Genomic DNA, 26,954 nt, shown 5'->3' with positions numbered 1-26,954 from the left:
ATTTTAAGGGCTTAATTAGTCAGCAAATCGAAGCTCCAAAAGAAGTAGTCAACGGAGTCGAGGCGGCTGATACGTCGTACTCTCGCTCTCAAATCCAGTTTTTGTTTTTTTATTTTTTATTACATACCTACATACCTACAAACTTCATTTCCACATGTGCCTACATACGTACATATATTCTTACAAAAGTATAAGCATGCATGTATGTGCATGTGTGTGTATAGGCATAGGTATATGTATATATTTTTTGTACATGTGTATGTAGTGATCGGTGTGCGCACACATACATACAAACATACAAGCATACACATGCTGTGTATCGAATTCAGCATCAGCACCGCCAGAAAGAGTTCGTACTCGGAGGAGATCAACAATTATGTTGTATGTAGCTTGTATGTATGTATGTATGTAGGTTCAGACACACTCATACGTATGTATGTAAGTATGTATGGCTGGATGCCAGAAAAGCCAAAAGAGTTTTAAAAAAGTTGACAAGAACAGCTACAACAACAAAATCAAGTAAATTGTTGCTTTCGTCGACTTTTTTCGTGGGCTGCTCAACAAGTATCTAATATGTATGGAAATATATAATACAGTATAATTTGCTCAGCTGCCTCGATACTTCTTAGCTGCATCGGTAGATAGCTGCCTGAAATTTTCTTTTCGCTGCAATAAGAGCTATTTCTTTTTGTATGAAATGTGCATTTAACTTAACAGCCTTTAGCGCCTCCTATCGGAGATAATTTTTTGCCAATTTCCACCATCTATGATCAGATGTGTGACTGCATTGAAATTGAATTAATTGAATTAAATATTAAATTTATTTGTTATTATAATAATATAATTTGCAACTTTACAAATCTATGTACCTATATTAATACATTTCAATAGAGTTCGATTAACCCATGCCGGTGAACTTGAAGAGTAAGGCCGTGAGCTCCAGTTAAGCCCCATTCGATGCAATCGCTTGTATCGCGACCTTTTCCCCCCTCCCCCTCTTCATCGCCTTCACGGTCTTCTATGTATACCCCCATCCAACGGCTCCATCTCGCATCGCATCGTGCTGCTGCTGTCGCTTCTCTTGCTGATGAAGACATTATTATTTATAAGGCCAACCGCAGCGAATGTTGCGTGTCCGTGTTTGCCTCTGCGTCTGCGTCTGTGTCGGTGTCTGTGCATGTGCACGTGTGTGCCTGTGTGTGTGAGATTCGGGGTCTGTGCGTGTGCCTTGAGCAAAAAAAAAAAAAAACACAGCTCTGTGATCGTATCAACATCATCGTCATCAACTTCCCATTATTATGCTCGCATATCTATGTATGTACATACAAATGCACAAAAATACATTTTTATAACATTACAAATATATATTTATTTCTATATTATATATATATATATATATATATATATATATATATACATGCAAGAATATGCACTATATGGTCAAGCCGAATGCGTTGCAACTTACGTCAAATGTATGTAACATATATATGTTAGATACTTGCACTTATCCGTATACATGAAAATATATATGTAACTATCCGCTTGTTTAGTCTTCGAAAACAATTCCTATATTCGCATGATTTAATTGGACTGCAAAATATTGAAAAACAACAAAAAAGTTATTCAAAATCTCCATCTTGCTAAGTTAGCTTTAAATTATTATTCCTGTTAGCTTAGGTACATAGAAAATGGACTTATACCCACCCATGAGGATATTTTTTTTATACCCTGAACCCTGATAACTTGCCCCGTTTCCAAGTAATCGATACAAATCGATATCGAAATCCTGTTTTTTGAGCAATTTTGGCAAATAATATAAGTTAGAGTCGCCAAATTTCACATGTACCTTCTAGAATAGTATATACATATATATATACATATACATATCGCCTGTTGGAAGAAGAGGGTTCTGGGTATCCCCTAGTCGCGAGCTCCCGACTAGAACCTCTTACTTGTTTTTGTATTTTTTCACCCATTTCAGCTACATATTTTCGCCACAGATCTTTAAGAATCTAACCTGCAAATGATTTGATTATTATAAGGCAAAAAGGGAAGTTCTTTTGTTACTTTCATTCTCCAAAATAGGGAATAGTTATCGGCTATCGGAAACCAAATCGCGTTCAAAAATTTCAAGTCTCCGGCTCTTATAGGTTCGACTTGGCTGTATGCATACTTTTATGTTGTCGGAGATGCTTTCTTCTAGCTTTAACATAGATAAGCCAAAAATCGCTTAACCCCCTTTACCCATTTTTAGTCGGTTTAGGGCATAAATCGATATATATATCGATTTTCAAGAAATTCGAATGCCTTAAGGGAACGTACTGTGCAAATTTTGTTGACAGTTCTTATTTTTCCTAGAAACAGAAACAAAAACAGAATCAGACAAACATACACGGACATAGCTAGATAGAGAAAGAGAATTATATTTCTGCCCGATTGGGAGGATCCTATTTCACGGCTTCAGGTCGAACCTGTTTGGACGAAGAATTCAAAATGTATTTTTACTGTAAAAATCGGACTCAGCATCCGAACCTTAAGGCTAGAAATTGGTATCAATTTTTAAAGCTGGTATGCTAGATCTCAATTTCTCTGGGATATATAATAAATAAATATAATAATAATTATATATATATACATATATAATAATATTAATATTCTGCTATTATTGACCGCAATTATCTTCTTTAATCATTTAAGCGCATGACTACGTTTCTCAGCAAAGTATCGATACCATAATCGATACCACAAGTGTGCGGCCTTGAATTACAACCACAAGGGTTTTTTGAAGAGACCGTTTAGTACCAGGTAATAGTGGGAAATATGAGATGACATAGCTTTGTATGTGCGCGTACGTAAATTAAGTTTAAGTTTATATTTTGTATTTTAATTCGAATCTTGAGACACAAAGGCTTCTCACATGGTTGGGCGTGATTCGGTTATTATTGGGATATATTTGTCGAATGGGATCGAAGATTTGTTTTGTTTAATTTAAAGTTTAATTAGTGTGAACCAGTTCGAAGGTATACAAACAACTTTCATATAACCGTTTCCCGCTAACTTAACGCGGTTGCGGGTGTAATTTCCGAATTCGCTGAAACGTCGCTTGAAGCGGATCGAAAAAAGCATAAGATCACGCAAAAAAGTCATTTAATCGCGAAAGTGTTGACACAGCCCTAAAATAAATTTGAGCAAAGGTCTTTGAAATACAATTTAGGCCGATCGGATGGTAAATAAAAAAATTGCATATCAACTATTTTTACGATTTTTCCACACATGCGAGTGGAATTCTCAAAACGGTTTTATATATTTATGTTTTTTATATGTAACTGTGCTTGCAATTGACAATTAAGTTTTTCTTCAATTGTTGGTTGCCAATACGAGTGAAATAAACTTGGCTTATATAAGCGGTATACTAGATCCAACATGCCTACCAACTCTTGTCCGTTTTCTTTCCGAAATATATCACTTTTCAGGATATATATCTTTGCAGAACTTCACTATACCATGCATGGCATATTGTATTCGAAACCTGACAAATAGTACATCTTATGTTCACTTAAGACTAACCTCAGAAAGTACCGTAATTACTCTCTTGGGAGTACAGCGACCGTCGGGCAATTTCGATTCGCTCAAGAGAAGCATCCGCCTAATGGAATGGAAGTTACATTTTAAGATTAATAAATTGTCAAGAAAGGGAGATCCAAATTATAGATGAATATTACATTACATACATTATATACACAAATATACCCGAATATCAATTGCAAACTGGTTTAAGTTTAAGTTTAGATCTCGTAGTTTCCAAAACTAGCAGATTTATATTGACATGGACAAATCGATTCAACAATGGGGTACATTATTCTGCGTGTTTGCAGAGAGAATGATCCCTTTATTTGAGGAAATACCACCCAAAAAAAAAATTGCATTTGGGGAAATTCCCAAAAAAATTTCTTTATTTCGGCAAATTCCCAAATCAGTTTGTGGTAAATGCATATTCTGCCATAATTTCGTCCGGCTGAGAGAGGCATTTCATCACAATTCAAGATAGGTCAAACTGTCCGCCTAAAAGGGGTGTTAAGCGTACAAACATAAATACATATATTCCTCTAGAAACATATTATTTAGGTGATTAACTCAATTTTGTAGCCAAAATATTCGGTTAGGGTATTTAAGGTTGAGCCCGAACTGACAAGCCAAGCAACTTTGTACCCGACTAATGAAGACATTCCATACTGATGGCTTATGCTCGATGAAGTATTCAACTATAAAAAGAGAAAAAAAATAAGAAAAAGCCTAAACCGGTCCTTTCAAACTTTATTTTAGAGTCGTCCGCGTTTGTATGTATGTTTGTTTGTATGTATGTACGCAAAACTTAAGCTTTTGTGCCTGTGTGTGTACACAATCATCGTCTTGTGTGTGTGTGTATGTGCATGTGTGTGTGTGTGTGTATACACATATAATATCACCCAATAAACATAAACTTAAAACTGTGTGACACGTGCTGGATGATTGAAAGCTGAGCTAAGGCTTAAATTAAAGTTAATAAATAAAAAAATAATAATATAATAAAAATATATGTATACTATCAGTACTATATAGCATAAAAAAATATATGTTTATATACTGTACAACTACTATATAATCAATACTATAAGTATACTCATGAGCCGAACCTTAAAAAAACAAAATATATTATATATATATATATATTTTTAATGGTTTGGTTCCAAATTAAAGACCCAAAACTTTCAGTAAAACGGGCAATTATATACTAAACATGTTGTTTCATTAAACTTTTGCAAATATGTTGACCAAATAATATGTTCATTCAAATGACCCAATTAACAATTGCGATCTTCTTTCTTCTTTCTCAACATATTTATATTTTATAAAATTCATATACACTCTGAAAGTATTTTAACAAGTATTTTTATCAGGCAAGATAGGGTTAAGATTGCTCTTACGAAGAGGAGAGGACAGAAAGAGATGTATGTATGTGTGTGTGTGTTTGTGTGTGTACGCGGCGTGCTCTCTTTCGAGCTTGTATGTTTGTGGATGGGTTCAATACATCTGAAGTCGATCTAGTTATTTATGTGTGGCGGGCAAAAAGGTAAAACAGGTTGCATAGGAGGAGTTTCGACGAAAAGAAACAAAATGGCGAAAATGTTAAATCACTCACAAAATCCAGCATCTTGGCCTAACAAAACAGTTTGCAATTTAAATCCCATCTAATTGTCTTTATGTACACTGTTTATAAAAACCATTTTTTTCTTCTTCTTTTGTTTTTCATCCGATTGGCTTGAAATTCAGTTTTAAAGTTTTTGATTATCATAATCATATCATATAGAGACATTCCCTTAAACAATTCCAATTCCTGGAATTCAAACCCGAATTCTCGAATTCCAACAAGAAAGGTGTCAGGAAATGTCTTAGTTTATTAGAATTACAAAAGTTCACGTTTGTAAAAGTTTCATAAACATAATTATTAAATGATTGTTACTTATGGCACATATAAGAATAAATAATTATTTATTTTCCAAACTTTTAATTGCAATCGACCATTTATTGTCGACTTAAAAATTGATTTCAAAAACATATTTTACATATGTAGTTCTATTAATTCAATGTCCAGTTATGAAAAAGCCTTTGAAATTTGTCTGTCTTGAAAGCTTTCATTGTTAATTCTTTCGTTAACTAATTATAATTAAAATTACAAGTGCTTAATTTAATTAACTACTCAAATAAAACCAAAAAAAATAAACATCTTAAACTGTTCCTTGGAACAGTTTAACTGGGCGAATCCCTGAACCTTCTTCTGCCAATTGTATTGAGAGAATTTAAAACAGACGCGCATTTGAATGTACTTACATATGTATGTATGTGTGCGCATGTACACAGAAATTGTGGATCATGTTGAAATTTTCAGCAGACAACAGCCTTAAGTAAGAATGTAGTTGCAATTGATTAAGTTATTTGATTTATAGCTATGGGGTAGAGGTATAAAAGGAAAGATAAATAAGCTTTAATTACTATTCAAAAAGATACATGTCAAATTTGACTCTAGCTCCTAAAACCAAAGAGATTTACTCAACAGATGGGAAACGGTGCAAGTTCTCAATTATCAGAACGAAGTACTGCGCGGACAGTAGGATCCATTCTGGGATCGACCTGTTCATGCATACGGACAGACATCCATGTCTGGATCGCCTCTGCTAATGATCAGAAATATATGTAAGAAGAGTTTCTTCTACCTGTTACATACAATTGCTCTACACCATTATACTGGGTATAAATATTCAGTGTGCAGTGGTAGCAGCCTGTTAAATTACTGAAATCCACATTAATCGCATTTTACTGACTAAACTTCGCCAATTAACAGTTGTTTGTTAACTGCGATACGCCCTAGAGCCGCACTCGAGACTTATCGATAGTGCGATAACAAAGCGCGCAGTATTAAAACCCAATTTGGATAAGTTGGCAGGGCGCTGTTGACAGTGTTGACAGCGCGCGTCGGTTATGTGACCTGTCTGTTTAAATTTAAGCGGAAAATTCAAATTTTACATCTCGAGCAGTGGAAAAAGAGCAATACTCACATAACCATTTGAGTTTTAATTGCATTGATTTGGTCGCAAGGCAACTAATATAATTAAAAATTGTATTAATTAACAGTTTGAGCATAGTTGGCTTATAAACAATCTATACATCAGTTATGCATCAAATCTAGGATCAATAATGAGAATAACGCTTTTCATAAAAGTGTTCACAGTGAAAGAATAAAATACAAAAATAAATAAATAACAGTCGAAGTTTGAAAAATGCTTACTATTATTCAAATGATTTGACAAAGTTTATTATTATTTTCTGTCAGTTGAAAAAAACGTGCCTAGGTAGAAACAAAGCGGTAGCCGACACAACAGATAAATAATTACAAAAAAAAGGCCAACATTTACGGATTAGTTTTTCTTCTCCTCTTCCTTGTCAACCTCGGGATATTCCAGCTTCACACCAGGCTCGCAGGTGAAGATAGGACAGCAGTAGGGAAATGGCGCTGTCTTATTGGTCTTCTCGGTATCCAGCTTACACTTGTCGTTGGCCAACGACAACGGCAAAGGACCGCAGTCTTCAACAAGTTCCAACAGCCTGTATATATATAGATATTACGTTGTATATATATTGAATCATACAAAAATATATAATTTATGATCTTACTTTGTGGGATTCTCTTCGTTTTGAACGCAAGTTGAACGGCCACAGAATGGCGTTAATTCCCACGTCTTTCCGGGCTCCACTGTGGCACAGCGAGTCGATGCGAAACACATTCCAGGAAAATCTTTAAAAATACAAATTTAATATAGATTTAAAAAAATCAATAAAATTAATATAATTTCATTAGATCTTTATATAAATGGAAGTTTACATATAACAAGACTTAAGAAATTCAACATGTTTTTTCTCGATATAATCTATCTATATAATATTATAGGTCTTATACGAACTTCAAAATATTACAAATATACAAACTTTCCGTTTGCCAAACAACTTACAATGTCTGTGACTCGAAGTATAAAAAAGAACAAATAACGAATACTCATTCCATTCTCTTGGTTGGCATTGATTCAAAGAGATAAATCGCTTTGTAATTTGTATGTAGGTTGTAGCTCTATGGTATTATTGTACTCGAATGCTTTCGAAACAGCTCAAGCGAATACAAATTCGCTGTGAATGTAACTGTGACTGGGCCAGTGCCATAAACTGGCTTTCGGTTTCGCACAGCTTTTATATGCACATAAATTAATATATATATATAAATATATATATATATATATATTAGCTGCCACGACTGCATTATGTTTAGTTGCAATCAAAAATCAAACTGCCTTATACACTAATTCACAGCGACAGCTTTTGACTCCGAAAATGGAAAGGATTTCATATATCCGAAAACCCGTGACTCACCTCGGAGCACATCAGCCGGAATGAGTCGTTTGTAGATTTTGATTTCACCATCTTTCTGCGCATCATCTGCTGCTGTTGACTTTTCAGCGGCCATCGCAATGGAAGGGACCAGCAGAAAGGCCAGAGCCAAACCAGCTATAATTGAAGTAAACTTATTCATTTTTTCTTTTTTTTCGTTCTTTTTTTAACGACCGACAGATCGACGATTCCGACCGCCGACCAGAAACAAGTCCGCTTCAAGCGAAAGTGAACACCGAATTGAAACTACCGGACCAAGTATTACCACTATTTATAGGCGAAATCGTGCTTGTGGAGATTCAAGTTTTTTTTATTTTGATTTTTTTTTGTAGATATGACTCGCCGCTCGGTCTGTGGCTGACAAAACGGAGCTTTGTCGACTTGGATGTTGACGTCGATATTAGCGTATGTATGACAACAGTTACACATACACATACATTTACATGCATGTGTGTGCCTAGTTTATAAGACTATGTATGTATGTTTAACTAGATGCATGTATGTATATATGTATGTATGCGCTCGTTATATATTGCATTAAAAATTTACTGTTGCTTATGAAAGCTATTTCTCAAAGTTAACATATGTGCATGTGTATGTGTGTGCATGTGATACATAACATACACATGTATGCACTTACGCATGCAAAAAGAGCATTTGCTGAGCCGGTCCCGAAGGCATGTCACCAAATTTGGTACATCTACTCTTAAATACAACTGATCCAGTTGTAAACCAAATTACTTACATATATAATACAAAAATCGAAACGTAAATCCTGTCTATCCTCTTCTCGGTAAGCAATTTTCGCCTGCTACCCTGAACCCATTAAAAATTGGTAAAAAGGGTATAATGTATTTGTGCAAATGTATTTAACAGGCAGAAGGAAGCATCTCCGACCCCATAAAGTATATATATTCTTGATCAGCATCAACAGCCGAGTCGATCTAGCCATGTCCGTCTGTCCGTCTGTCCGCCCGTCCGTCCGTCTGTATGAACGTTAGGATCTCAGAACCTATAAGAGCTAGAGACCTGAAATTTTAGCTGTAGTTCCTATACAAGAAATGTAGTATACTGCATAATGTAAACGTTCAGTTTTATTCTATTCGAATTGTATATAGACAGCAACAAAATCGATATACTGTATATCACTTTTAATTTATTTAAGTAGGTTTAGTTAGTTTCCTAATTCAACGTATCCATATAATAAAGATTGAAACGAATTGCCTGATATCTTTTCGAAGAATCGTTTGGGAGAAAAGGACGCGAGAAGCTTGACCTGGGCAAAATCGGGTAAGGCTATTTAAATACTCTTGGGATGATATTAATACAAATAAGTGGTTAGCTAAAGCTGTCCATGAAAATACAATTAGATCTTTATTTAGATTTAACGTCGTTCGAAAATAATTTCCTATTTTTGTGCATTCCAAGATTACTAAAAAAAAATTAACCGCTGAAAAATTGTATATTAGTAATATATGTATTTGAATTAATTTACCGTTCACCAGTGAAATAAACGAAAGAACAATTTTATAAATTTTTTAAAATTCGAATTTCTAAATCTCTGTTGATTTTGAATAATTAATTCGTTAAACGCCCTTTAATTGCAGTTAATTGCCAAATGCACCAGCTAGTCCGGGCGATTGATAATGTATTTTTCAGCTACAATCATTCCGCCAATTTTAGTGCCAAAATAAGGCGGACAGCATAAACAATGGGCTGGTCAAACAGAAAAGAAAAATACTGTTTTTCACATTCAACAAAATCGTAAGTGTAGCCAAATTTTGTAAATGTACTGTGATTAGTATAAATATTCATATTATTGACAAAAAGGAAAGTGTGTATTACATTTGATCCTTAACTCAATTGATGTATTTGTTTTTTTAGTAACATTTACATTGTCCGACCGATAGTCGAACCAACAATATATTGGTGACTATCGGTGAAATGGAAACTATCGATAACAATTTAGCTGCAATCGTTACACGTCAATTTTTAGTCACAAAATTTGTGTGAAAATCTAGAATCTATTTATTTGAGCAGAACACAAAAGAGAAAATGGGATTGACAATATCTAGTTTATTAACGCGACTATTTGGCAAAAAACAAATGCGCATTCTAATGGGTAGGTCTCGAATGCAGGTTGATTATTTTCAGACAACGGCCCTTAGCGGCTAGCCACGCCAATACGTAATGACAATACACCTCCTCTTTAAATTGACGGTAAAGTTCCAGCCACGCAGCCATATATGCATCTACATAGAGCATACCAAGTTCTCCCATCAACTCTCATGTATTCATGGCATAGTATTTACACGTACAAATGTTCACGAGTTGAGTATGGAGTAAAATGTTTTTGTTTTGTCTCTCTCATGCACAGTTGGCCTGGACGCAGCCGGAAAGACAACCATACTGTACAAATTAAAGCTGGGCGAAATTGTAACGACCATTCCAACAATCGGATTTAACGTGGAGACCGTGGAGTACAAAAATATATGTTTTACCGTTTGGGATGTCGGCGGCCAGGACAAAATTCGACCGCTCTGGCGTCACTATTTCCAAAATACACAAGGCTTAATTTTTGTGGTCGACTCGAACGATCGCGATCGGATAACCGAGGCTGAAAAAGAACTCCAAAACATGGTACAAACAATATATATTATATATATATGTTTAAATGTTTAAATTTGTTTCATTTAATTACTAAAGCTTCAGGAAGATGAGCTAAGGGACGCGGTGCTTTTGGTGTTTGCCAACAAACAGGATCTACCGAATGCTATGAGTGCTGCCGAACTAACTGACAAGTTGCACCTGAATCAATTGAGAAACCGCCATGTAAGTTCTCTCACGGCTATTTGTTGGCTAATTTGATATATATTTTTGTTTTTTTAGTGGTTTATTCAGTCGACTTGCGCAACCCAGGGACACGGCTTATATGAGGGTCTAGATTGGCTGTCAGCTGAATTGGCTAAAAAATGATTAATTGTATCAAACTGTAATAATTTCCAATCGAGCGCTAAGATTTTGCTTTGTCTTCACCATGAAAACAATTACTATTGAATAGATTCTTAATAAATATGTATGTGTGTATAATAAGTCAAAATCTTTAAACATGTTTGCAATGAAAAACAAAAAAACAATTATGATTAAGAACAATGCGTGGATTTAAACACAGAGGGGTTTGCTTTATATATGTATATAACATTTTGTAATCAACAACTTTAAATTACGCATACAAACAAAAACTATACAAATACAAAACTCGCAGCCATCAAAAGATAAAAATGTATGTACAATGTGTGCGTGCTGTTTGTGTGTGCTAACAAATCAATTCAGCATAAAAATACATAAAGATAAATATCAATTATTTGCTAATACATTGTTAACTGGCTGCGTCGTATACGAGAGAACGGAGGTAACTTGGGCGACACATGAATATTGCCATCAAAAAAAGGTGTATAAACTTGTTTTTAAAAAAAAAATATATATATATATGTCTGCATGTACACGCGTTAGTAAGTACAGGAAAATTGAAAATTGGTTGCCTTTGAAGGTAACCGGAACATTGGAATGCGTTTGTATAGATAGTCCATATACAAATGTGCCTAAATATATATGTCGATCCACTTGAATTCTATATATATATATATATATGTGATCGATTTGTGACGCAAAGATAAATAACAACTGGATTATTGTAGCATTTCTCCATTAATACTTATCATATACGTAGTGTCAAGCATTTTGCAATGCAAGCGCAATAATACTAAGCTATTCCATGAAAACTTTGAAGTGTGCGTCAGCCTGTGCGACATGGTCAGTTACTCAACATGGCAATAAAGATTGTGTTGCTGCGCTCAGAGGTCAATGTCCAAGGCGTCCGGTGCCAAGAGCATGGGCTCGCTATGATTCGTCTCGTCTACCAACGAGGATAGCGAGTCATTTATCATGACCGAGGATAAGTCCACAGACTGGTGCTGATCATCATCGACTGCATGCGATTGCTGCGATGCAGAAAGCAGCGGATCGTGTCCAGAGCTATCGCAATCGTTGAGCATGCCAAACGCAGCACTTTGTTCGTTTCTTCTATGCTGATGATGCAGCTGCTGTCTTCTCGCGTGCTGCTGCTGGCAATTCTCAGATGAGGCGGCGGCGCAGCTGCAGTCGCCACCTGTTGCGGCGCAGTAAATGGCAGCAGCATCCACGGAGCCACTCTTGTGTCCGAAACATTGTCCATTGGCTATGGGCGAGTGCGGGGCGGACCGTAGCAAATGGCTGCTGTGCGAGGAGAGCATCGGGTCACCGCCCTGCACCGGATGCTTGCAGTCCTCCATCAGCTCGTCAATTTGATTTAGGCCCATGCCAGGATCACTGTTTATCACCGGAAGAAGCTGTGCCACAAATGGATTCAATTAGTTTGGGGTCACAGCTTGGAGCTTGATACTTGCCTTATTCTCGACGACGACATCCTCCATGAGCGAGGCACTGTGTCGACTTTGTGCCACAGATGCCGAAAGTGTTGGGCTCGGGCATGACTTTAGATACGAATTGGCCGGCGTCGGCGCAGATACAGATGTTAGATTGTAGTCGGCGAGTTGAATGCCATGCGATTTGGCCTGCATTTCCAATTCCTGCAATTGAAATGGGTCTAAATTTAATCCGAAATTTAGACGCAGCACAATGCAAATGTGATTAATCAACTTCCTACCCGTATCCGAGATATCAGCTTTCTGTTTTGCAGCTCCATTTGGCGCTGACGACTTTCGTTTTGCCTCAAACGAGACACCTCGTGCTTCAAACATTTGATATAATCAACCGAAGATTTCAGAATTGTGCCCTTATTGGGGCGTATGTCGCGCACAACCTCGTAGAAGGCCTCGCTGCCTTTGGGCAGCAAAGTGCCCAGCTCCTTGATGCGATCATTTATATTGAAGCGTCGCCGTCGCTCAACTGGAAATATTTCTAAATAGTATATATATGTATATAGTATAATAATTGTGCTCACTCATATTGTGATTGTCCTTCTTCTGACGATCCTTGGCCAATGCATTTATTTCGGCGTCAGTCAAATTTTGTGGCTCCTGCTTAATAGATAGCTCCGAGCCGAAGGTTCTATCGAAATTAAATGAATCGTTCTGAAGTATGTCATCAAAGAGATCGTCTGCCTGCAAAAGCCAAGGAATAACAATTCAACTTTATATCCTTTTTTATCCTGCCTCACAAATGCTTCGTTTTAGATGTTTTCAACGTGTATTTAAGAACTTTGTGAACTACGATATCGATTCTATATCGATTTTGATCGATTGCTAGGCAACGGGGCAAGTTATCGACTATCGGAAAGAAACTGGAAGTACCTATTTTGAAGATCTCCAGATCTTGTGCCGCCTATTTCTCAATCCAAGACAATGGGGAATGAAAATGTGTATAACTTGGGATAACTTATATTCAGATCTTTATGAATATAGGGTTTGATACGAATTTGAGGGAATACATTTAAGACATAAAGTAAAGATGATGAACCATGATACCTTCTATATATATATATATATAGATATATGTCCCTATCCCTTTCACAATATCCTATATCCCTTTGCGATTTTTAGAACAAGGCTGACCAAGGTTTGTTAATGATGGGAGCAAATCTTTTCGTACAGGTAAGTACAAATTGGCTAATGACTAATGAGTAAGGACTAATGCTTAATGAATATCTTTCCATCAATAGAAAAGGCATCACATAATCATAAAATCATAAAACTTCTGCTGCTTCCCAGCACCTAAAGCTAGGGCCCTTTGAAGGTTTGACTCCAAATTTGATTTGTTAGTTATTTAATTTTGTGTTTGTGTTTTTTTTTTGATGTACACACAGAATATAAGCCACACGATGATATTGTGTTGTTCAAGGTAGAATTTAATATGATTTTCGTTTAGCACAAATTCAGGTAATTGTGATTATTAAGCAGTCGTGCTCTACTGATTATGAACCCCGCCGGAATCGACCGAAAAAAGTTGATGATATTGATTGCGTAAGTAATTGACACAACATGTAGATGAGGCCTCTGGAAATACATACATATATGTATCTTGCTTTTTGGGCTGTGAATCAATTTCTTTGAACATAAATAAGTACATAAGTTGAGCACATATTTTGAGCTCGAATTGCAAAGAGAAGAGTTGTCAAGGCATGAGAGTATTCGGTTGTCCGACCTGCCGTGCATATTTAATGCAGCCAAATCAACATTTTGCATTACTAACTAGCAAGTGTTTTTTTTCTCGAGTCGACTCTGACTTGCCGTATGTGCCTGACTAGGCGATACCCTAAGTGTTACCCTTTACATTTTCATCTCATCATCTTTGAGTTATGCTCAAAAATATTAAAAATCGATTTTGATCGATTGCAGGTCCAATGTCTAAATAACTAATGACTAATGAACAATGGCTAATGACTAATGAACAATGGATAATGACTAATGAACAATGGCTAATGCCTAATGAATAGGGACTAATGCCTAATGGCTAATGACTAATGAACAATGGCTAATGACTAATGAATAAGTACTAATGCTTAATGACTAATGCCTAATGACAAATTACATTGAAAATGTTGTGATAGGATATTTGATTAGTTTTGGTTTGTTTGATAAAGGATCCTATGAACATGTACCATATATCAACTTTCAAATGTTTAACTAATATAATACAGAAAAGCGGTTAATGAATAATAAAGGTTAATTCAAATGTCTTCACTTACATCGCTGTCAAATGAGGGTAGCTGAAAGCAAAGAGAAAACAGGTTATGTAGGTTAATATAATTGTTTTTTGTTATTCGGGTTCTCTAGATTGATATTGAATAGTAAACATTTGATGGTTTCAACTTCAACTTGTAATCGATCTGACCAAGCGAACTAGTCTCTTTTTTTATACCCTCACTTCTTGACTATTTTGCATAAGAGGGGTATATATACTAGGGTCGGTTCAGAGTATATTTCGATTTCGATTTCGTCTGTAAAACAATTCGAATTAGAACCTTGAATATTTCAAAATATTTTCTTCCATATCGTAGGCTTTATTTCATAGATCCTGCCATTTTCTAAATAATAATACATTACTATACAAAATATACTTTCTTTTAAAGATCTAAAAGATCTAAAGGTCTAAAAATGACAACCAGAAAAAGCATTTGTTGAAGAAATTTCCATGCTCGGAGCTGGGTAAAAGGTGTCTCCTCGTCGGTCACTCCCGACTCAGGCACTCTTACACACACACTCGCACACACACACACACACACACACACACACACACACACACACACACACACACACACACACACACACACACGCACACACACACACACACACAAAGGTTATTGGGACATACGTGACAATTAGTGAGAGCAATGAAGAGGGGCAAGAAGTATTATTGAATGTGCGTCGCGACGGGTCGGATCGGATCGGTTGCCAGCTCAATTTGATATGTACATGCGTTACGAAACATTACGAATATGGGCTTAAAAATCAATTAGGGTATCGTTCGAAAACTTCCTCATTTAAGTCAACATTAACCAGTCAATAAAGTTGACATTATCATGAAAAGAATTTAACGGCAGCAATATGTACAATGTGCGTACTTAAAGAATGATTGAGCTTACGGAATGAATTCCCCTTATATATATGGTTTATTCTTGTACTTCGTTCAATTCTTTGCTTTGTTATTGTATTTTCTTATTATTTGAAATGTTTTTTTTTTCTCCTTTTTTATATGCCACATTCGTGGGATTACTGAAACTAATTTCGATTTCATCCATCAGCTGTTCCTTACGAAGCGTGCAGTGTGCCCAGAAAAAGGAGGGAAATTAAGGCCGCACTAAAAGACTAAAAAGGTTTTTCCTTTTTAATATGCCACATTCGAGGGATTACTGAAACTTATTTCGACATCATCCATCAGCTGTTAAGGCCGAACTAAAAAATTTAACGAAAACAGCTCCGAGGCTGACTTTGATTCGTTCGAATTTCGTTTTGCTTGCTTGTGTGACCTTAATTGCAATATGGAGAACGTTTTATGTTTTCGATATTTCACGTATTAAATATATTGAAATGGGGTTAAAGAAGAAAGAGACAGGTGGATGGAAAGCAACTGAAAATGTCCAGCATAGGAAGTACATATTCTCCACACAATCAATTGAGGCTTAGAAAAATACATTTTAATCCTTCTGTCAGCATTTTGCGTTTTCGCCGCGCCTTAGTTAAGTTCAAAACCAATCTAAAACCATTTCAAAAATCCCACTATGTTAATTACAAGCGCTCGATTTATTTATAGATCAAAATGAAATTTATCTTCATACTTGATAATTAATAATCTTTTCATATAACTTTATAGTTCTAAGCATTGAAATGATTCTAATTTAATTCTATTAGTTATTCTATTCTCGACTCGTTTTATGTAAAACAGATAACAAGAAAAATGTTTAAGGTTTTATCTGAGATTAATTGCCTCCTTCTATCTGTTACATACATATGTATGTATGTATGTACATAAATACATACATACACAATTACAACATAACCTATTTTGCCCATTTTCTATGAGAAGGGGCTGTAATGAATATTTTAATTAACTCACATACCAAATCAGGAGACGGTTACACTATAAGCCATATTGTCTTTGATTACGATTTTTATTATATTTTGAGCCCATGTACGCACATATACATACAAGCACTCACAGATTAGTTAGTTTGTAATGACATAAATTCTGGCTCTCACACAAATATATGTATATATGTATGCACATGTGTACATACATGCGTACACATACATACGCTAGTGTGGAGCGTATAGTTTTGTCATACATGACGGCCTTAGCGATAATAAAAAAGAGAACCTAAATTGCGCACGTTATCTAAGCAACAGAAATCTTATTGTCATTACGTCTACACCCAGGCAAACAAAATAAATAACTTGTCAGTACATACATACATATGTATGAATGTTTGCACAAGTGTGTGTGTGAGAACGTACAAACATAAGACAGAAGCGAATTTTACAGTTTTGAACCGAACATTCAAAGGAGAGAGATGGAGAAATAACTAAAGAATATTTTCCATTCCTACCACATACACATGCATACAAGCACATATGCATATATGTGTGTTAAGGAGCCCGCATTGAGCTTATAATTTGTTTCATTTTTAATACATTCCTACATAAATATGAATTTTTGCACAAGTGTGTGTGCGTTTGAACGAATTTAAAAACAATATTCATTCCTAGACACATACATACATATTAACATTCAAACACATATATATGTATATGTGTGTTAAGGAGCCCGCATTGAGCTTAAAGTTTGTCTCGTTTTCAATACATTTCTACACACAAATGCATTAATTTGTTATGCATACACATACACATATTTATTTGTATATTTATATGCATATGTAAGCAGTTGAGTTAACAGCTTGCCGGTTGAATTGAAACCGATTCGAAAAGTCAACTAACCAAATTGTGAAATGCCCTTCATATGATTTCCCCTTGAACCGCCAACATCAGATTATACCGTATGTATGTACTAATATCGTTTACGAGCTGAGAAATGTCCCTTTACGCATTTAAACACGAACAGGTTTGGATCCCGAATTCGAATTTATAAGAAAAACAGTTGCTCAAAACAAAAAGCAAAGCAAAAAACCCTGGACCCAAACCATTAGAATAGCGGTACCGTATTTGGTAAATGCCAATTTTGGATAGAGATCACATTTAGGCCGCAGCTTCTAATGAAAAAATATACGGTAAGCTCCGAATTATTGGGGTTTGGAGCCCTGATAAAATGTCATTTAGGTATTTACCAATATTTATATAAATCGTGCATTGGATAAGAACTTCAAATGAAAAATCGTCATCAAAGTAATACCAACATATAAATTGATGTTATGTAGAAATGTCCTGGTAATTGTAATTGGCGTAGTACTGTACCCACATATAGATATGTATGTAAATAATGTATTGAATAGATATGAAACAATATGTGTATTATCAACGACAATTGCACAAATATTTGTTAATTATAATTAATTGTAAATATCGCCAGCAGCAGCGAGTGCCGTCCGGTCTGTCGCATATTCGCTTACACTCGTTCATTCAGTTACCAGCCATATAAAAAAAAACATTCACATAAAAAAGTCAAATTAAAACAAGTTTCACGATCGGTTGCCAAGTTACCCACAAGTGTGCATATATGTATGTATGCATATGTATGTATACGTGTGCATGTACAATTGTATTCAAATATAATTAGTATGCCCAAAGTAAATTTTTTCGTATGTAATTACATACGTACATATCGACATGTGTCTGGATATAAATACATACATACATTCGACGAATACCCTGCCCAATCACAAAGTTACACACACACACACACACACACACACACACACACACACACACACACACACACACACACACACACACACACACACACACACACACACACAAAGTTAATAGAACATTTGTTGGCTCGAATTTTAAAGCTCGAATTAATATTAGTGTCAAGCGAGGGCAAAGACGTCTGTCAGTGAGCAAGTGTGCGTTGTGCTCTCCCCCCACCCCCCAAAATAATGAAGTGCTCTCTCCTTGTCTCTCTCTTAAGTGCTTGCACTGCAATTTAGGTTTTTGCTACTCAGTTTCTGCAGAGAGTGAGTAGACAGGAACATACCTTGGTATGCCTGCGTGATATAACGCTGAGTACCGGCATATTTATACGTCGGCTCGATCGCTCAATTCCTTTTTGGCTCCCTTTTGGTTTGCTCGGTGTCCTGGGCGTAGGAGAATCCGGCCTAGGACCAATCCTACTATAAGCAACTGGTGTCGACAGGCGACAACGCTTGCTGCGCCTCTCCGACAGACTGGCGGCCGACAACCAAGGTAGCACGTGCATTAGACCTCGCTCTTTTTTTTTAGATTGTTATTACGTGCGTTTCTCGGTGTGAAGTCGTCACGGTCATTAAATTTCGGTGCTTTTATAAATGTGTTAAGATCTGTTATCAATCAGGATTTGCTTGTGAGTGTGAATGCTTTCGATCTGTTTATTTATGTCTTAGGTCTTAACACATCTCACTCATCCTTAAATATCCTTAAATTGTAGCCGTACAAACGAACCCACATCATTATTATATATGTATGTTTTTTACACTGCCGCCGGTTTGGATTTGGTTATGTAGATTAAATAGATAGGGGCATGCTTTGTTTAGCGCCTCCTTTTTGTTTATCTAGACCTATGTATACAACAATTGATCGTACATTTGTGAGACAAACAACCACTAATAATCCATTCAATAACGTACTATTGGAAAGAAATTGCGCACACAAATTTTTCATAAATACAAGCCATGACAACCTGCTTGATTGACTGTTTTAAGTCGTCAGGCCAATGGAAAAATACCGTTCATTATTTACATTCACCGCAGCTTACGATCAATCGCCGCATTTGAAAAGCACAAATAAATCCCAAAAGAAAAAATACCAGACGCAAGCAGTCTGACAAAAGCTGTTTTGCGTTGGCGATAAAAGCAATCGCACTCAATCAGTGCTGCCCATTTAGCTACAGACTCAAAGGCAAAAGCTACACAATTTAAGGAAATTATATTATCTAGAAATCTGGGTATTTTTAAAAATAATTGACTAATTTCGGTATTAGGTAAGTATTTTGAAGAAATGCAAACCTTTTAATGAGAAAATAATTACACAGCGAAATTTTTGCCGTGGTTTTAAAGTTAAAATTAAATAGACTTATTCACGAAGCTCAATATAAAAAAACTTAATAAACGTGTGTGTCAGAGATTTGGAAAATTCCACCCACATCAGTGGTAAATTGGCGGAAAACGGTTGCTAGAAACTTTTTTCTTTACCATTCAATTTGATTCAAAATCGTTTTCAGATGTCTTTGTGAAAATTCATTTGAGACGTGTTTCACTCATTTCGTAAAATCCGCGACTCTTGTGACTTTAAGTTTCGTCCGGTTATCAATTTATCAAATCACCGTAAAAAAAACGTAATGCATACGTGTTTAAGCGATTCTGTTTTATTAAATGAAATTTCACCCGCAACTGTGGAAAATTGGCGAAAAAAATGCAATTATTTTGGATCGACGTCGAACTCAACTTCAAAGATTTATCGCTCAAAATGAATCGGATTTCATTATGTTTAATGAATATAATAATGAAAGGCCTATCTTTCTTCGATCTTTCTTAAAACATGCTTTCAAATGGACCCAAGGTTCAAGAAAGTACGAGGCTTATAAATTGGATTTAACGAACCAGATAAGGTTGATGTCAATTTACAATGGAGATAAAATGTAGCCTGCAAGCTTAACATGCAAATATCTACGGCCTGTTGTATAGAACGGGCAATTATGAATTATACATTTCGTACAGATTTCAAATATGGAAAATTGGGCTGACGAAAGTATTAAATAAGACTTACCTCGGACGCACTTGTTGCCACAGAGCTTAGACTTGGCGACATTGGAGCAGACGTTGATTGCAGAGGACTCGCCGTACTGGCCCCAGAGAAGTTGGAGCTGCGCATGGTATTATTTACCATTCCCGAATTGCGACCCGTTATAGATGAGTTTGAATTCAAAGCCGCTTTGCTGTACAAGCCCTTAGGCAGATTTGCGCTGCCATCGCCTGCATTTTGGACATCCATGCCGTTGCCAAAAAAACTTGAATTGCAATTTCCGCTGCCGGCTCCGAATGGTGACATAAGCGCTGAATCCTCGGAATGCATTGATTTCTTACCGACACTCGGAGCATCTCCTCCGAAGCTGTTCGGTCGCTCATTATGCAAATTTCTGTTCACTTCGCTGCCGCATTGCAGATTCCCAGTCGAAGCCGAGTTGTTGCCAGCTTTACTCTGTAAATATGTGTGTGTGAAATATACCGTGAAAACTCTTTCTTATAGTTCACATCATTTAATTCTCACCTCGAAATTTTGGCAGCCCCAGACGGATGGCTTGAGCGATTCACTGAGATACTGTCTAACTTGGTTCTTTTGCTTCTGAATAACGTGATACCTCGTTGGATTTTCAAGAACTGTGCTCACCTAAAAGTGTGAATAAAAGTCAAATCAATTGATTGTTGAATAAATGTCAATGTTTGAGGCTTACCTGGAGCACCTGAGGCGGCACATCCACACCTATGCTCTGTAGAGGTACTTTAAGTGCCACAGGACTGGAGGCGGGCAGCCGTTCCTTTTGGCACAGCTGCGATGACTGATTCAAGCTGGATGAACTGCCGCTGCCGCAGGCGCTGCTGCTCCGATTGCTATCCGTAACCTCGAAATCAAAGCAGCTCGGCGGCATCCCAAACACATTGAGCATCGTTTGATCCTGCGCCTGCAGCATCTGCTGCTGCTGCTGTTGCTGCATCATCAGCTGCTGCTGTTCCTGCTGCTGCTGCTCACGCTGCAGTTGAAGTTTCAGCTGAGTCCGAGACGTGGGCATCGCAGTTTTGAATGTGGGTCTATATGGAACCGAAGAAGAAACAGTAGTAGTAGTATGTAGTATGTAGTATGTAGTATGAAGTATGTAGTATGTAGTATGTAGTATGTAGTATGTAGTATGTAGTATGTAGTATGTAGTATGTAGCATGTAGCATGTAGTATGTAGTATGTAGTATGTAGTATGTAGTATGTAGTATGTAGTATGTAGTATGTAGTATGTAGTATGTAGTATGTAGTATTTAGTATTTAGTATTTAGTATGTAGTATTTAGTATTTAGTATTTAGTATGTAGTATGTAGTATGTAGTATGTAGTATGTAGTATGTAGTATGTAGTATGTAGTATGTAGTATGTAGTATGTAGTATGTAGTATGTAGTATTTAGTATTTAGTATTTAGTATGTAGTATGTAGTATGTAGTATGTAGTATGTAGTATGTAGTATGTAGTATGTAGTATGTAGTATGTAGTATGTAGTATGTAGTATGTAGTATGTAGTATGTAGTATGTAGTATGTAGTATGTAGTATGTAGTATGTAGTATGTAGTATGTAGTATGTAGTATGTAGTATGTAGTATGTAGTATGTAGTATGTAGTATGTAGTATGTAGTATGTAGTATGTAGTATGTAGTATGTAGTATGTAGTATGTAGTATGTAGTATGTAGTATGTAGTATGTAGTATGTAGTATGTAGTATGTAGTATGTAGTATGTAGTATGTAGTATGTAGTATGTAGTATGTAGTATGTAGTATGTAGTATGTAGTATGTAGTATGTAGTATGTAGTATGTAGTATGTAGTATGTAGTATGTAGTATGTAGTATGTAGTATGTAGTATGTAGTATGTAGTATGTAGTATGTAGTATGTAGTATGTAGTATGTAGTATGTAGTATGTAGTATGTAGTATGTAGTATGTAGTATGTAGTATGTAGTATTTAGTATTTAGTATTTAGTATGTAGTATTTAGTATTTAGTATTTAGTATTTAGTATGTAGTATGTAGTATGTAGTATGTAGTATGTAGTATGTAGTATGTAGTATGTAGTATGTAGTATGTAGTATTTAGTATTTAGTATTTAGTATTTAGTATGTAGTATGTAGTATGTAGTATGTAGTATGTAGTATGTAGTATGTAGTATGTAGTATGTAGTATGTAGTATGTAGTATGTAGTATGTAGTATGTAGTATGTAGTATGTAGTATGTAGTATGTAGTATGTAGTATGTAGTATGTAGTATGTAGTATGTAGTATGTAGTATGTAGTATGTAGTATGTAGTATGTAGTATGTAGTATGTAGTATGTAGTATGTAGTATGTAGTATGTAGTATGTAGTATGTAGTATGTAGTATGTAGTATGTAGTATGTAGGATGTAGTATGTAGTATGTAGTATGTAGTATGTAGTATGTAGTATGTAGTATGTAGTATGTAGTATGTAGTATGTAGTATGTAGTATGTAGTATGTAGTATGTAGTATGTAGTATGTAGTATGTAGTATGTAGTATGTAGTATGTAGTATGTAGTATGTAGTATGTAGTATGTAGTATGTAGTATGTAGTATGTAGTATGTAGTATGTAGTATGTAGTATGTAGTATGTAGTATGTAGTATGTAGTATGTAGTATGTAGTATGTAGTATGTAGTATGTAGTATGTAGTATGTAGTATGTAGTATGTAGTATGTAGTATGTAGTATGTAGTATGTAGTATGTAGTATGTAGTATGTAGTATGTAGTATGTAGTATGTAGTATGTAGTATGTAGTATGTAGTATGTAGTATGTAGTATGTAGTATGTAGTATGTAGTATGTAGTATGTAGTATGTAGTATGTAGTATGTAGTATGTAGTATGTAGTATGTAGTATGTAGTATGTAGTATGTAGTATGTAGTATGTAGTATGTAGTATGTAGTATGTAGTATGTAGTATGTAGTATGTAGTATGTAGTATGTAGTATGTAGTTTGTAGTATGTAGTATGTAGTATGTAGTATGTAGTATGTAGTATGTAGTATGTAGTATGTAGTATGTAGTATGTAGTATGTAGTATGTAGTATGTAGTATGTAGTATGTAGTATGTAGTATGTAGTATGTAGTATGTAGTATGTAGTATGTAGTATGTAGTATGTAGTATGTAGTATGTAGTATGTAGTATGTAGTATGTAGTATGTAGTATGTAGTATGTAGTATGTAGTATGTAGCATGTAGTATATAGTATGTAGTATGTAGTATGCAGTATGCAGTATGCAGTATGTAGTATGTAGTATGTAGTATGCAGTATGCAGTATGCAGTATGCAGTATGCAGTATGCAGTATGTAGTATGTATCAATCAGAGCAAACGCCTGTCATTCAAATTGGGTCAAATAAAAACTTGTCTTAAGATAGGGAGGAAGGATTACCTACCCACCCGTCACTGGAGGCAGACCCATAACGCGGCTCTCTCTCGTTTCGCTAACAGTTATATCACCCAAATCTACAATGCTCGGATCCATTTCGAGTATCATTTCCAAATCTTTATCTATGCCAACAGTAACTCGAATGTTAGTGGCACTCATTAGTTTATGTTCAGAGCCAGACGGCCTTTTGTCGTTGCTCGCTGCTGCAGCATCAAGCTCATCAAGTTCCATCAAAGCGGATGGTTCCACTCCGACTTCAATGTCTGCTGCCAATTGGTTATATTGTTGGCCTCGTGGTGCCACCTGTGCCTGTGCCACCTGCTGTTGTTGCTCTGGGTAGCCATTTGGGTCCATTTGGATCGGAGACATTTGCAATGTTTGGACACGCCTTAAGAACTCTTGGAACTCCTGTAGTCGCTCCTCCGATAGTGGAGAAATCGGCGCTGTTTGCTTCATACCATTAACGCTCCGTCTTCCTGTACTCTCCACCAGCAATTGACTCTCCAGGTCAGAATTGTTAGGCGATTGACCAACACTGAATCCATCTTGCTTATTTTTAACTGGAATCTTATTTGCCGTCTTTTTACCCCAATAGGAAAACATGTTCTTGTACTTATTTCGCGGATTTAATTGTTCCGTTGCTTTAATTCAATAAATATTCAATCCAACATCAAAAGGCCTTGATCTTGTGTATGCAAGGCGAAATATGAATGCGGAAAAACTGATCTTTCGTTGAGAGAACTGTTGAATGCGAGCCTGTATGTAATGTGCATATAGATATATTTGTGTATATGCCTGCATAGATACAGATACACCTATGGGTATATATTGTATCTACACACATACCTTTATAATAATGGGTGACTATTTTAATCGTTGTTCAAATGGATTCAAATCGATCCTTTTCCTATTTTCCAAAATCATTTTTCAAACAAAGATGAGGTCCAAAGTGGAAAGGATTTTATGTATTCAAAATTATCACTAAAATAAGTCGAAGTATAGCACTTGCCAAAATTAATTTGCTTCTTATCGACCCTGTATTTTACTATATTTATGTAAAAATATATAAACATTATGTATTTTTATGCCCACAGTATATGCGCCTGTATTTGTGATCTACCATATTGGCCGTAGTACAGACTTGCGCCTTATGCAAAATTCTCTCATTGAACGTTTCTCTTAACATTTCTCTTAAACCATATTAACATATAGTGGACGATTTTAACAATTCCAAGCGAGCAGATATTTGAATATAAGAGACCAGTATTAAGCATATATAAGTCAGAAGAGTGTGAAGGGCATTTTAAGCTTATACTCCTTCACGTTCGCGTCAGGAAGTTAAGAAAAACTAGTTTACGACCAATTTGAGACTGGCAAGCCACGAAAATCTACATCTTCAATTCTAACATTATCGCAATACCCTTAAGTCAGTATATATTAGTGTGCTTTGCACTGAAGATAAATTAAATGTGATTTAGTCGAGACTGTCCATTTGCGGGTCGAACTAAGACCCCGACCAAGAGCTCAATTTCAACCCAAAAGGAAACTTTGATGCAAATTTCGTCTTCGTGGCTTTTACGCTCAGTCAACCATTCGGGACAAACTACCTTATTTATATAGTACATATGTCTATCTATGTATATATATTATATAGTATATATTTCGAGAGAAGCTGCTGTCGAAAAGCTGTATAGCCAGTGTTGGAGAATTCTCGGGATTTTCTAATTGACCGATTTTTTGGACATTTACCTTAACTGTTCTATAAAAAGTAACTTAGGGTATCTCAAAAAAATAATTAACATATACACTTATACAAGTTTACATATATATATATACATACATATATATGTTTATTCATTTGGTACATTAAACGAATTTCGAGTAAAGCTCTATTATCAATGGCCCATCGGTCCTTCTAAATTGGCAACGCTAAATTTCACACATTCGTCATAAATAATAAATCTTTGTATCTACATATGTACGTACATATTTATGTAGATCATTTTTATATGTACATATGAACACACATAATATATGTATGCACATACATGTATATAGGTAGGTATTGATTTCGATATTAGAGCCATTTATATGATAGGACTTTTTTAAAGAAAAATAAAAGACGTTAACCTCTCATTACATACACACAGATACATATACATATACATATGAATGTGAATATATATGTATGAACGCAAGCATACAAATATAAATCCCGATAAGATAATAAAAGAGTGCTAATCATGCGGAAAATATAACCGTCGTTGAATACATACATACATACGCTTGCATGTGCAGGTATGTACATAGATACGTCCATACATATGTATGTATTTTTGAATGCCTAAGCGTGCCTACATATGAATGTTCATACTTATAAATGTGGACATTGACATACATACATGCATACATGCATGTACATGTACAACTCCATGTAGGCGCATGTACTAGTACTTACATTTCATCGGTTCGTAGAGAGCGCGTAGACTTCAACTCGTAGAACTCGACATTCTCCGAATTGCCCCCTAACGTCACATTGGGCAGAAAATCCATATTTGAGTCGCTATCGTTGAGCAAATTTAGGTTTAAATCAAACTCCAAGTCAAAGCCCAGGTCAATGCCGGATTCCGCCATGTCTGGGACGGAACGATAACAGTCAATGGGTTTGCTTGTATCAAAACTAAACACACACTCAAAACTGTTACTCGTTTAATTAAAATCAGTTATCAAAAGTGATTGAATCTAATTGGATACGTTTCCACATTTTTGCACAAGTTTACACGCGTCTTAGAGACTTCAGGCAGATCCACGAGAGTAACCAGTAATCGATCGACATATAACTCTCAATTTATTGCTGGTACGTACAGAGAGAGCGTGTTGAATTTTGTTTAATTGAGAGCAGCACTATAAATACATATGTATATCAGTGTTGATTTTTGGTTGGTCGATAACGATTTAAAAATTAAAAAAACTGCTATTTAGATAAATATGCTGAGTGTTTTCTTATGTTTTAGGAAAAATCCGACTCCACATTTATTCTACTTTTAAAAATAATCGACTAACGGAAAACGAAAGAAATTCTAAACAAAGCGCAACAGTTAT

At 35.7% G+C, this 26,954-nt stretch overlaps 3 protein-coding genes across 8 annotated transcripts; 1 reads left to right on the top strand and 2 right to left on the bottom strand.

Annotated features, from left to right (window-relative positions):
• Nucleotides 1-6,807: 6,807 nt before the first annotated feature.
• Nucleotides 6,808-8,225, bottom strand: LOC135427925 (uncharacterized). Its single transcript, XM_064681678.1, has 3 exons — nt 7,957-8,225; nt 7,210-7,330; nt 6,808-7,140 (listed from the first exon to the last, which is right to left on the bottom strand). The coding sequence occupies exons 1-3, from the start codon at nt 8,114-8,116 to the stop codon at nt 6,954-6,956; spliced, it is 468 nt and encodes a 155-aa protein (XP_064537748.1). The 5' UTR covers nt 8,117-8,225; the 3' UTR covers nt 6,808-6,953.
• A 1,708-nt stretch (nt 8,226-9,933) lies between these two features.
• Nucleotides 9,934-11,074, top strand: Arf102F (ADP-ribosylation factor 2). Its single transcript, XM_064681677.1, has 4 exons — nt 9,934-10,096; nt 10,352-10,614; nt 10,681-10,806; nt 10,864-11,074. Exons 1-4 carry the CDS (start codon nt 10,030-10,032, stop codon nt 10,948-10,950), a joined length of 543 nt encoding a protein of 180 aa, XP_064537747.1. The 5' UTR covers nt 9,934-10,029; the 3' UTR covers nt 10,951-11,074.
• Nucleotides 11,075-11,135: 61 nt separating this feature from the next.
• On the bottom strand, nt 11,136-26,714 carry Mitf (mitf). 6 transcript variants are annotated; one of them, XM_064681669.1, is made up of 10 exons: nt 23,860-24,470; nt 21,133-21,487; nt 20,949-21,068; nt 20,765-20,879; nt 20,448-20,713; nt 14,720-14,740; nt 12,977-13,136; nt 12,680-12,921; nt 12,420-12,602; nt 11,136-12,362 (listed from the first exon to the last, which is right to left on the bottom strand). In XM_064681669.1, exons 1-10 carry the CDS (start codon nt 24,453-24,455, stop codon nt 11,829-11,831), a joined length of 2,592 nt encoding a protein of 863 aa, XP_064537739.1. In that variant the 5' UTR covers nt 24,456-24,470; the 3' UTR covers nt 11,136-11,828. The 6 variants fall into 6 exon arrangements, 5 of the variants coding, with proteins under 5 accessions (XP_064537739.1, XP_064537740.1, XP_064537737.1 ...); XM_064681670.1 differs by lacking the exon at nt 23,860-24,470 and adding an exon at nt 26,311-26,714 and having other exon boundaries at nt 20,448-20,879; XM_064681667.1 differs by having other exon boundaries at nt 20,448-20,879.
• Between the last annotated feature and the right edge of the window lie 240 nt (nt 26,715-26,954).

Source organism: Drosophila montana, unplaced genomic scaffold (genome assembly GCF_035044405.1).
Source record: "Drosophila montana isolate Dmon_TW-CO22-7 unplaced genomic scaffold, ASM3504440v1 contig_2397_1, whole genome shotgun sequence".
Lineage (NCBI taxonomy): Eukaryota > Metazoa > Arthropoda > Insecta > Diptera > Drosophilidae > Drosophila > Drosophila montana.
This window is presented reverse-complemented; position numbering and strand designations above follow the sequence as displayed.

Excerpts from the sequence above, each read along its gene's own strand:
- LOC135427925 (XM_064681678.1), bottom strand. The coding sequence starts at position 8,116 with ATGAATAAGTTTACTTCAATTATAGCTGGTTTGGCTCTGGCCTTTCTG. Across the intron at positions 7,331-7,956 it reads TCCGGCTGATGTGCTCCGAG|ATTTTCCTGGAATGTGTTTC; the intron begins GTGAGTCACGGG and ends GTATTTTTAAAG. Across the intron at positions 7,141-7,209 it reads AACGAAGAGAATCCCACAAA|GCTGTTGGAACTTGTTGAAG; the intron begins GTAAGATCATAA and ends ATATATATACAG.
- Arf102F (XM_064681677.1), top strand. The coding sequence starts at position 10,030 with ATGGGATTGACAATATCTAGTTTATTAACGCGACTATTTGGCAAAAAA. Across the intron at positions 10,097-10,351 it reads ACAAATGCGCATTCTAATGG|TTGGCCTGGACGCAGCCGGA; the intron begins GTAGGTCTCGAA and ends TCTCATGCACAG. Across the intron at positions 10,807-10,863 it reads ATCAATTGAGAAACCGCCAT|TGGTTTATTCAGTCGACTTG; the intron begins GTAAGTTCTCTC and ends TTGTTTTTTTAG.
- Mitf (XM_064681667.1), bottom strand. The coding sequence starts at position 24,455 with ATGTTTTCCTATTGGGGTAAAAAGACGGCAAATAAGATTCCAGTTAAA. Across the intron at positions 13,137-14,719 it reads TACCCTCATTTGACAGCGAT|GCAGACGATCTCTTTGATGA; the intron begins GTAAGTGAAGAC and ends TGGCTTTTGCAG. Across the intron at positions 12,922-12,976 it reads GAAGGACAATCACAATATGA|TTGAGCGACGGCGACGCTTC; the intron begins GTGAGCACAATT and ends AAATATTTCCAG.